Below are 11,794 nucleotides of genomic sequence, written 5' to 3' on the forward strand. Positions count from 1 at the left end.
TACATTTTGCTAGCACCCCTCCCTCCTCTCTTTCTCTCTCTCTCTCCCTCTCCCCCTCTCTCTCTCTCTCTCTCTCTCTCTCTCTCTCTCACACACACACACACGATTTCTACCGGGTCTGGGGGCTGAAACGTCCCGAAATCACAAAAGAGTTCCTCTACCGGGTCTGTATACTTCGTGACTTTGTTCCCGGTTACCGGGTCTGTATACACTTCGTTATGCAAATGAGCTCTCGTGCGCATCTCTAGCCCTCCATTATTATACTTTGCCGGACCAGGAGTAGGCCAAGCCAGCAGAGTCGCGAGCAAATAAGAAAAGTGGACCACGTGATTAGATTGACCAATTAGCCTCAAGGTGTCAGGGTTGTGGGTCAAAGGGCACAGTAGCATGATCGTGATTACTGAAAAACCCGGTAAAAGACGTCAGTCGATTGTTGGCAGTCGAAGGGTGAGGACGTAGAAAACTGAGTAGGAGAGTGAGTAGGGGAGCTTGGAAAGGAAAAATAGCGGGCCATTAGGCACCAGGGGCGCTATAGCGAAAGTAGTTCCAACCGGTGGTCCGGTAAAGTACAATCTTACCGAGAGGGTGACTGCTCGTTTGAAATTATGACCTTGTCATTGTTCTTTGCTTCGAATTGTCTTATGATTCCTTCTTCTCCAAAGCCAAAACGGAGGAAAAACGATTTTTCGTCGAAAAGACATCTCTGCAATCTTCATTTAGATTTAGGCCTTGAAACTAGACCTAGGCCATAGACCTAGAAGAACCAAGGTCTACCCCATAGATAGTTATCTCCTTTTTAAACCTAATAGTGTAAAACTGGTCTGCCCTGAGCAAGAGGCGCTGAAACTTTCTGAAATCACAAAAGATTTTCCATACCGGGTCTATACTTCGTGACTATGTTCCCGGAAAGTGGCTATTCTCACCCGCCCGGAAGTTCTCGCAAGATCAACTCCTCCCCTCCTCTCTCTCTCTCTGTCTCTTTCTGAATACTGTCTATCGGTGTGGACGATCAAATTGACCAAAACAAAGTTAAAAAATGATGTTAAAACCCAAAAGTAAATTAATTTGGTTGTCTACAAAGATGCTACGGCTATTTAACTTTTCGAATCGAGCCGAACTACGCGGGTCGCCATTTTGTTTTGCCCGGAAATTCTCGCGCTACTCCTCTCTCTCTTTCTCTCTCTCTCTCCACTGCCCACAGACAAAATTGTACGCTTTTAGTTTAGTAGGCTACAGTTGTAATGGAACGTTTGTTCACGGCACAGAATTCTACAATTTTTCTGTTATCACAGTGTAGAATTCTGTGGTTTAGGGTGAACGCGCACCGGGTGAGAATAGCCACAAGACTCGCCTGCACTATTCTCACTCCGGGTGAGATTAGGGGTGGCCGTTGGGGCCATGTTCCCAGTTACCGGTCTGAATACACTCCCCAAAAAGATTTCCCCTACCGGGTCTGTATACTTCGTGACTTTGTTCCCGGTTACCGGGTCTGTGTACACTCCCTTCAGAAAAAGCGCCGTCCAATGCCAGTTCAGAGTTACTAAGATCTAGATCTAGATTTAGTTATCTAGAAATCTAAATGTCAACATCAGTTACAGAAATGCAGTAAAATTGTTAGTATAAACTGAGAGGGTAGAGCGGCTAAAAGCCCCCCCACCTAGTCCCCGCACACGTGCACACACACACACACACACTCATTTAGATCTATATAAAATTCACATGCACTTCAGTCAGGTTTTCCCCAACCAAGATTTTTATTTATTTTGCCTAAATTATGATGATTATTTTCTTTTATTGTAATAGATCAAAATGGCAGACACAGAAAATGGTGAAAATGAGACCCATGATGAGGAATCATCCATGTTGACTCAAGGAAGTGCTGGGGATGCAACCAACATAACAGAAGACAGCGGTGTTGAAGATCCTGTGAGTGTTTTGTTTTCGTTCCTGGTGTACAAGTCAAGAGAACATCCCCCAACAACTTGTCTTTAGCATAAAATTGTAGTCTTGCTGTTCCTTTGTTCCTCCCCCTGTACTGTACAAGTAAATAAATAGGAACAAACTCAACATGTAAATTTTTATATTCTGTCCTGCTTTTGGGTGTCAAATGGTTGTATTTTTGTCGTACATCTAACTGTCAATTATTTCAAAGAAAATCTCTAGCGTTGTATTTACAAAATATCAAATTAAGGGGAAAACGGGGGTATCCAGCTTGCTCCCCCAAAAGTGAAAGTCACCAGATTATTTTTCATTGTTTACGTCAGGGAGACAAAAATTTCTTCAATCAGTAGGCTACCATTAATCTCTGATTTCCTAGAAATATATATCTCATGATGTTCTTTTTCTCTTTTGTGCCCTACGCTCAGGAACTGGAAGCCATTAAAGCAAGAGTAAGAGAAATGGAGGAGGAAGCAGAAAAGTTAAAAGAAATGCAGACAGAAGTTGACAAACAGATGAATATGAGCTCCCCAACGGCTGCTCGTAAGTGTGGTTTGCAATGTTTCTTATTCACAGGGAATGTTCTACCAATGCGTATCAATGCCAAGCGTTCGTGGTGCTTTGGCTGGGACTTGGGCTGCTCCTAGGCATCAGAGGTAGCCCTTTTCTAAGTGTATAGTTACGGGAAAATTCAAGGACGAAAATGAATGAAACTTGGCAATCAGTCAGACTAAAGACCATACTTATTTATGTGAGCATGTATATTATAGTGCTGACAGATTTCTAGAACTAGAGAATTGTCATGTTTGTGTGATTTTTGTGCCGTTTAAAAAAAACAATACTACTGATTCTTTAAAGATCAAAAGTTATGACTGTTCTGTAACAGATGGAGTAATTTCAACTAACTTCTGCCCTATGTGTTCAAAATTAGGCCAAAGTAATTTTTTAAGCGAAGATTTTGAAGTTTTGTAATGTTTGAACCTGTCTCACCAGCATACGTGCCCCCCGATCGATATCCGTTCAAGCGATGTCAGGCAATTTAAAGAAATTTTCAAGCAAATATTAGTCTTAAAAACCTCAAGTATTTGATTTGAAAAATAATAGAATTAGAATCTGCAACAAAAATCATTGGAAGATGCCAAGTTTCATCCTCATACCAAATTAATTACAGTCCAGTCCATTTATAACAGCCTCTGTTATTACAGGAACTTCGGATATTATAAGTGATAAATCAAATCCACGTTATTTTTCTCTCTATAAGTGTGATAACTAATATATGAACCTGGCTATAACGGGTCAATTTTCGCAGACTCGGATATATAACAGTGATCTAGCAGCACGGATATAACAGTGATCTAGCAGCACATGAACTTACTGCGATCCGTTAAATTATAAAAATTTGTCTCAACCAAGACATCTCGCCTGTTTGTATGATTGCTTGCCTAACAAAAACTTTCACATACAACCCCCCCCCACAGTGTTGGGGTCACTGATTTGATTGTGTCGGCAAAACAGCCTACTGGAAAAGAATCTGTGGTAATCTGAATGTGTAAGCTGAAAGTGCAGTGGTACTGTTAGTTTCCCTTGATAACGAACAACTCGCTTCTTGTAACAAGGGAAAACTGCCGGTCCTACCTGTCCTGTTGTATAACTGAGTTTGACTGTACTGACTTCGGAAGTTTTCCCTTCCTATGTAAAGGTTCCCCCTAAATTTTGCAACCAAAAGCCTGTAAAGATGTAATTTTTCATTGTCATTGCTATCCTGCATTAGTCTTATAGATGTAACCAAAATTTTTGCTATCCTGCATTAGTCTTATAGATGTAACACAATAGAATGACCAAACACAAAATGAGAATAGATATCTCTGCTTTCCTCTTGAAAGAAAAAAAGGATGGTGATCTGAAGATATAGCCTCATATTGTATGGATTGAATTATCTAATTTAACATATTCATGCAAGGTATCTGATCCCATACAATCAGCGGATTCCAAGTAGTGTCCTTCAAGAAATTTTGATTTATGATAATAATACTGCACTTATTATTTTAATATTATTTCATTATTTTACTCAAATCAATTCTATTGTTAGTATTATTGTTTTTGATATTGTGATGTTATGACGTGTTTCTTCTTCTTCTTCTTCTCCTCCTCCTCATCCCCCTCCTCCCCCCCCTCCTCCTCCCCTTCCCCCTCCCCCCTCTCCCTCCTCCCCCCCCCCTCCCCCCCCCCTCCTCCTCCTCCTCTTCCTCCTCCATCATATTTGTATCATGATAATCATTAGCATTATTTCTTTCTTTCTTTCTTATTTATTTATTTATTATTTAGTTGATCGGGTTTTGTTTGGTTTGGTTTTTTTTGTCCTTAATTATCATTAATACTGCCCTTAATCCACGTGTTATCGATAAAAATAAACGGTAACATAAATGATGGCACTACAGGGGGGGATGTGATGAGAAATGGTGGGGGGGGGGGGGGGGGGGGGGGGCGCAATTACAGCGAATTATAGGCGATTTCCAGGTTGAGAACCATAGATATGGGGTACATAGAAGCAGAAACAATAAATTGGCAAAAAGATATTATTAATCCGCATACAGGAAAAAGAGGCTAAAACAGCACCTGGACATGGATGGCTGGTGCCTCTATAAATAAATCATTGGTGGTCAAGGTCAAGCAGTATTCGTTTTCTTAAAGCTTGAAATTGAATTATTTTTTTATGGACTTTCAGGTTTCATGATACATTGCAAAACAGGTTGTGATTGGAATAGCGCTCATTAAAAAATGTGTGCTGTAATTTTTCTTTTGTTTAGCAGTAAAAGTTTTAAGGCGCTCACACACAACTAACAACTAGTTCTTATTTTTTGGTCATGGAGGTGTTGGCGAGTGTGTTCACATTTTGTCGAGTTCTTACAAAAAAACAGTTTTGTGTAATTTTAGAAATTCAATTGAAATGCATTTAGGAGAGTACCAGATGTTGCTTTTCACTATAGCCGGATAATTTTGGTTCTTCTTTTTTTCTTTTTCAGCTACAGCGTCTCCTTTTCCAACACCGGAAGAAAAGCTGGAGGCTGATCAGAAATCTATTTATGTTGGAAATGTGAGTGGAGAATTTGGAAATATATTTTGTATTGAGGTCCATTTACCCTTGATGGGTTTAAAAAAATTTTTAAAAAATATATATTTGGGTGTATAAGATGTTAGGATGTCTGCATTATGAGACTTAAACTGAAATGTAGGTAAAGTTAAATGCCTTGCCAGTTTGTGTCTTTGTGTATAATATAATCATAAGTGGCAGTGATATGCGAACAAATTGTTTTAAAGGTACCAGTACAGGTGCATTGAGCCAAGAAGGAATCCCTAGGGAGCCAGTAAAAATTTCTGTCTAAGATATTTTGTCTTGGATAGGGAGATTTAGGCGGGGGTGGGGGTGAGTGTGTGGCTTCCAGATGGCCAGCCTGTACGTGAAGCTGTGAGATTCTGTTATAACTGACAGAGGGTTCCACTCAGACTGTATTGTGATCATGAAATGATGTTTATGCATGTTAGACTACTGAATTGTGGATGACAGTTTTTTTCCCTGATCATGATCACTTTATAATTTTGTTTTTGAAAAATTTAGAGGCAAACGTTTGATTGTTCAACTGTTTACTTCACATTAATTGTCTAGCTTAACTGAAGGTAGCGATCAATTTACAAGGTCCCCACCAGGTCGGGAAATCGGGAATTTTGAGATGGTTCGGGAGGTTGGGGAAAAGTCGGGAATTTTGTGATGGGCCGGTAAGTCGGGAAAGGATAGGGCCTGTGTAATGTGTAGCTATCTAGACTGTATGGTTGATTAATCCTGAAGAGGAAACGTAATTGAACCGCTGTGGCGAAAGTGTACGTGTGACACCGAGGCTCGATCGGGAAGAATCAAGATCTACTTTCGCTTTCGTTACCACCCAGAAATTTTCCGGTAATAGTCTGATAGATAACGCAACATTTGTAGCATGCGGGTTGTACATTATGAACGCTGTGTCGCCTTGAAAATAAATCAATATTAAAAATTGCCCTCTGCTGTCTCTTGTGGGAAAAAAAAAGAAAAAGAACTTAGACAAGCGTCTTGTCAGGTTCGCCCTCGTGACCGGTCAATGAACCTGTGAGTACCGGCGGTCTGAGCGCTGTGAAGTATAGGACTCCCTTAAGATACACTTGTAGAAGGGGATTTTTTTGGGGGGGAACTGAAGGCAACGCTAGAGGACAAAAACTGAACTTGGAAGCAAATTTTTATCATTTTGATAACTACCGTACTTTAGAGCTCTCTGCAAAGCGTGCGTTGGTGCAGGCCTTGTGTGGCATCGGGATCCGTCATGCCTTGTTATTGAACTTAAGTGTTCGCGTTTCATAGGATGGGTGATTGTAATTTATATCTATATTTTAGCTTTCTGTTCAAGATTGGCAGATTTTCAGTGTCACTGCATCTTGCCCCCCCCTCCCCCCAGTTCTTACACCTCTCACACTGAATAAGTGTACTTGAGCCATTCTAGTTTTTATTACTATTACTTTACTTTGGGTTGCAGAAATGGTTTTCGTCTTCACGTTTATTATATGAATCATGACACCCAGACAGGTTATTGACAGTCGATATTCTAGTTCTAGGTCTTTTCTCAGGCTTAAAACAGGATTCATTTTTTTTATATATAGGGCCTATAGTTTGTTATGTTGGCTAATATGATGAGGGGAAAATATAAATAAGTAAGAACAGACTGAAATACCAAAGTCTCTCAAGATCCCAGTGCCACACTGACATGTTGTTGACTGGATATAATGTACATGTACCTACATGTGTGTGTGTGTATTCACAAACATATACATGTATTATATTATTAGATATAAATGGAGCACACGCTTTCATTGTTTAGCAATGCCAATCGGGCTTTCCCGCGAGGCGAAAATTTGGTCCCCGTTTACGGGCGATTTTGCTGACCCGGCCGAAGTGTAGGTGACTAACTTTGTCAACTTCGGTCTGCTCTATTTCCGAACCAATCCGAATGAAACTCGGCAACCGATCAGAAAATAGGGCAAATTAATGATATGTGGACGTTGAAGTTCGTACACATAAATTAACCTATACTTTTGGTGTCTGGAACACTTTCGTATCGTGTACACCGAAAACTATAAGGAGTTTGAATTTCAACGCCGAGATGGTAATAGATCTATCTATCCTCTATAGTGTGCTCAAATTTGAACGTTCTGTGTCAAGTAGTTGTTTAGAGCCGATCATAAATGCACGACTACCCCCCTATCCAAAGCGGCTTCGCACGGAGACCGGCCATTTTCCCCTCACTCTCGTGGCAAATGTATGTGACCTACAAATCCCCGCATGACTATTCCGGGCCCGTTCATTGGTCACTTGAAATAGGGCAATGGCGGGCGCGCGCATCCGGTTGTTTTTCTCTCTATTCCCCTGTAACATCGCTATGGGGGTTTTCCGGGGCGAGGTTATCTCGTCTTGGGGTGTTCGCGTCTCAACGGGGAAAAAGAATTTTTAATTGTACGGCATGCTAGATTGAATTAACTTATCTTTTAAGGTTGGCATGGTCTAAAGTCATCATAAAAAGCTTTGCAATTATTTAGTCACGCTGCCGACATATATTCTTAAAGATCCCATGTTGTGATACGATGCTATAAATAAAATGGACTCATCCCGACACCCCTTTTTCGCAAAATCGTAATATGTACACCACAATTTTAATTATAACAAAATAACTACGAAATTGGTAGTAAATCTGACTGCAGAAATGATTTCTACACTCAAAAACACATCGGGTAGCCAAGTTTCTCTCGAACACTCCGATTAGTTACCGAGATATCGTCAATTTTCTTACAGAATCTGCTACTGCGTGGTCCACTTTTTAGGAGTATTTTCCTATATGTGGGTCATCCATATTTTGCCGACCTGTACAACCCCATAACTTTTTAATTTATGAACCGATTCTCAAAATTCAAGAAGCATAATTCTTAGAATTGAAAATTCTTTCTTAGGTACCAAAAAAAAGGGGGACAAAAGTGAAAATTTAAATTTTCATTGGCATTGCTACATTGTTATGTAACATGTTCCTGGAATATGGATGAGGCCCTCCCTTGGAAAATTGAGAAGCTGGCTTGGCAGTCACCCAGTATTATAGTCTCATCTATTGTTTGAAGACTATACTGCAAAATGTACATTTGCATTCATTTAATTTAAAGACATTTTGACTTTTTTAAAAATCATTGATAGAATGGCTTTTTGGGGGATCATTCTTGACGCGCAGCGGCCTGATTTTTCCCTCGAATTAGGGTCTTGAAAAAAATTTGGGTCTTGAAAAAATTTTCCTGGATTTGGTGGGGACCCTGAATTTAAGTTAAACCGGTAATTGTACTGTTACTTAACCCTATGGACCCTATGGAAAGCAGGGGTTTGGCTTGGGGGTAGCAATTACCTTTACCCTTCTATGCACCAAACTCACAGTTCTGTGTACAGCGTTGTATATATTTTAGCTAGTTATCACATCAGCCTACACAGGTCCGGTAAGTGTGAGGGGGGAAGGTTTCTCAGGTGGTTATCACATTTTTTTCTGCTACCAGATGGTGGTTCTCTAGTTGTCTCCAGTACATAACCGCATTTAAGAAGCAGGTACTGTGTATACATTCAGGGAGTGCATGTCTGTCATGGGCTGCAAGGATTGAATTCTAGGTACAGTATTTTGCCGTTTGTTTTTTTTGGTGTGTATGTGATTTTTCAGCATTATAAAATTTATTAATCAAGTGGCAGTGATATGGAACCGGTACTTATGTTAAAAGACGCTACTGTTGTGATCATGAAGTGATGTTATTGCATGTTAGACTCCTGACTTGTTGATGACAATTTTTTCCTGATCATGATCACTAGATAGCGTAGGCTGTGGTTACGTTGGGTTACATAATTTACCTAGCATTTTTTAAAGACTACGGTTACGTGTGTTACATCGATTTACCTCTCTTTATCTAACTTAATATCAGATGGTGGATATTTTCTCGTAATTTTGATGCGACTTAATGCCTATTTTGTTACTAAATTGTTATTCTAATTTTTCAGATATATAATTGATTATATTTTTAATTCAGTTTAAAAAAAAGTATTGTATACATTCTGGGTGTTAGGGTGAGTCTGTCTGACCTTTGTGATTAGATTTGATTGAAATCTGGGCAAAGTTTTTCCTCTGGTCCTGATGTCATTGTTTGAGTATGGTAGTGCAAATGGCAGTGATATTGAAATAGGTGACGTTTAAACTAAAAAAAAGATGTTACTTATTATTGTGGCTGGTCATGAAGTGATGTTTATGCATGTTAGACTACTGACTTGTTGATGACACAGTTTTACCCTGATCATGACCACTGCCACTTTAAAGTTCTTATTTGGCTATGGTAACATTGCGAACGGGAAAAAGCAGATGGTGGACATTTCCTAATACTTGTACCGTAACCTAACTTTTAGTTTATTACCATATGTATTATGCTCTTTCAGGTTCTCTAGTATTTAGCTTTATGTGAATTTACCCTTAGGGAAAGTGTTGTTTTTTAGAAGGTTATTAGCGGTGAATAAAATACTGTGACAAGTTTCGCAATTTTGTTTATAAATGATAATTTTTTATCGCAAAACTTTTTTTACCCCCCTCACCTCCCTCCTTTACTTTATACAATTTGCAGGTTGATTATGGTGCTACTGCTGAAGAATTGGAGCAGCATTTCCACGGGTGTGGCTCAGTGAACAGAGTAACCATCTTATGTGACAAATTTAGTGGCCATCCTAAAGGGTGAGAGTTGTTTTTAAAAAAATTTAAAGTTAAAATTTCTGACCATGAAATGATGTTATTGCATGTTAGACTCCTGATTTTCAGTGATTATTTCTTTTTTACCCTGATCATGGTCAGTCTTCACACTCTATCTAAAAAATTGTTTGAACTCAGGATTTTTATTTTATTTTTTATTGAAAAGTACTATTCATAACTGGAGGGCTTTGTATGGTTGTGAGTTTTTTTGGTTGTTTTTTTTGTTTTTGTGTGTGTGTGTGTAAGTGACCACTTGAATGATTTGACTGGTTAATAGGCTTAAACTTGCCAATGTGTTTAGTTTAATAAAGTAAAGAGAAAATGCATTGTTAGACCTCAAACGACATCTCAGCCTGGCTATTACTTTCACCAAAAAAAAATGATGGTATGTGCTTGTGTAGACAACAGTATAACACGGATAACTTGAATTCGTCTGGGTTGGGAAAAGAATATTGCAGAAGTTGACTGCTTATATATGACCATATTGTGTTGCAAGTGCCGTAAAACTCTTACAAAGCACTAAAGCTAAACTGCTGGGATAATCTGGTGGCTTATGGATGGGACAGTGCATGTGTGGGAAAAAATGTAGATGGGGGAATGAATGATTATTTGTTACTTGTTGTCTTTGTCCACTTCTGTCAGGTTTGCCTACATTGAGTTTGCTGACAAAGATTCTGTCATCACTGCCATGGCGCTTGATGAGTCGTTGTTTAGAGGGAGACAAATCAAGGTGAGATCTGAACCTAGTGTAACCGCTTTATCTTCCTCAGTGGATACTACATTAGTTTAAAAACTGTAGTGTACCAGCTTTGCGAAGAGGGATGTATAATATTTCTGTTCACAATGAATGGCTCTCATGAGTTTATTAACTCTTGGTTTTAACTTTCTGAAGACCTCCAGATAAGGTGAAAAAATGTTACGAGTGGTTGGCCGGTTCTCTGGTGTGGTTTTGCTCCTTCTTTTGTATCAAACATCTATTGTCCTTGTCTCTCCTTCTTTTTTAGTGTTTTTAATTCTCTTTTACTTTTTACAGCTCTATTTTTCAGCACTTGTATGAACTAATTATATTGTGAGTGCCGTAAAACTCGTTCATGTTTTTAAAAAAAATATACTGATACTAATTTTTTGGCTCTTGGTTTTTAGCTTTTTAAAGACCTACGGGAGGAAAAATGTCCTGACACTAGTATGTAGGTTGTAGGGCAATTTCTGCTACAGGTAGATATTAAGTAGCAATAACCACAAAAAACCTTGTCAGAGAATGGAACTTTTTGAATTTTTGAAATCCATCAATAAATAAAAAAAGTTACAAATTTTTTAAAAACAAATAATTTTTGATAGACTTTTATATGAAAACCCCCCCCAAAATATGGGACGTTCCTTGGTGAGTTTTGAGACAATATTCGTCATAACTCACTCATTTCTCGGAGTATTTAAATGAAACTTTGCAGCACAGTACATTTGCTAGTGCAGAATCTAGTCCTGCTTTACGATTTCTCAAGCTATCCTACTTTTTGAGTTATGAAGACATTTATTGGTAAAAATGTGGCGGTTTTTGGAGTTTTGAGACAATATTTGTCATAGCTCACCTATTTCTTGGAGTATGTGAATGAAACTTGGCAGTCTTGTAGTTTTTAATGCATAATCTAGTCATGCTGTCAGATTTTTAATATCTATCCCACTTTTTGAGTTGTAAAGACATTTACAGGTAAAAAAAGTGGTGTTCTTTATAGATTTACAAAGATTATCTGTCATATCTTCTCCCAAAGTCATGATATTTGAATGAAACTTGGCAACATTAGTAGAGAGCTGGATTTATTAGTCTAATAAATCCAGTTCTCTACTAGTAAAAGCATGCACACTTTGTAATAGAAAATAAGATCGTCTCTGTATATATCCATTGTTGGACTGTGTCCTATTGTGTGGTAGATTAAGAAGCGTTTAGATAATATTATAGTTTACAAGTCCTGGAATATTTCGCATGTGTAGGCTACAGCTCATACAATAAATGTAACAGATATTTTACCCCCCCC

General features: G+C 38.7%; 1 protein-coding gene across 1 annotated transcript in view; it reads left to right on the forward strand.

The window, feature by feature from the left end:
* Positions 1 to 1,803: 1,803 nt before the first annotated feature.
* The window catches only part of LOC101853939 (polyadenylate-binding protein 2-B), a gene marked incomplete at its 5' end in the record, with an annotated part of 14,331 nt that continues 4,340 nt past the window's right edge, over positions 1,804 to 11,794 (forward strand). Inside the window, 5 exon segments of the mRNA XM_005098932.3 lie at positions 1,804 to 1,926; positions 2,367 to 2,481; positions 4,962 to 5,032; positions 9,643 to 9,749; positions 10,407 to 10,494. Coding sequence (XP_005098989.1) covers positions 1,810 to 1,926; positions 2,367 to 2,481; positions 4,962 to 5,032; positions 9,643 to 9,749; positions 10,407 to 10,494 — 498 coding nt within the window.

Source organism: Aplysia californica, unplaced genomic scaffold (assembly GCF_000002075.1).
Source record: "Aplysia californica isolate F4 #8 unplaced genomic scaffold, AplCal3.0 scaffold00197, whole genome shotgun sequence".
NCBI lineage: Eukaryota > Metazoa > Mollusca > Gastropoda > Aplysiida > Aplysiidae > Aplysia > Aplysia californica.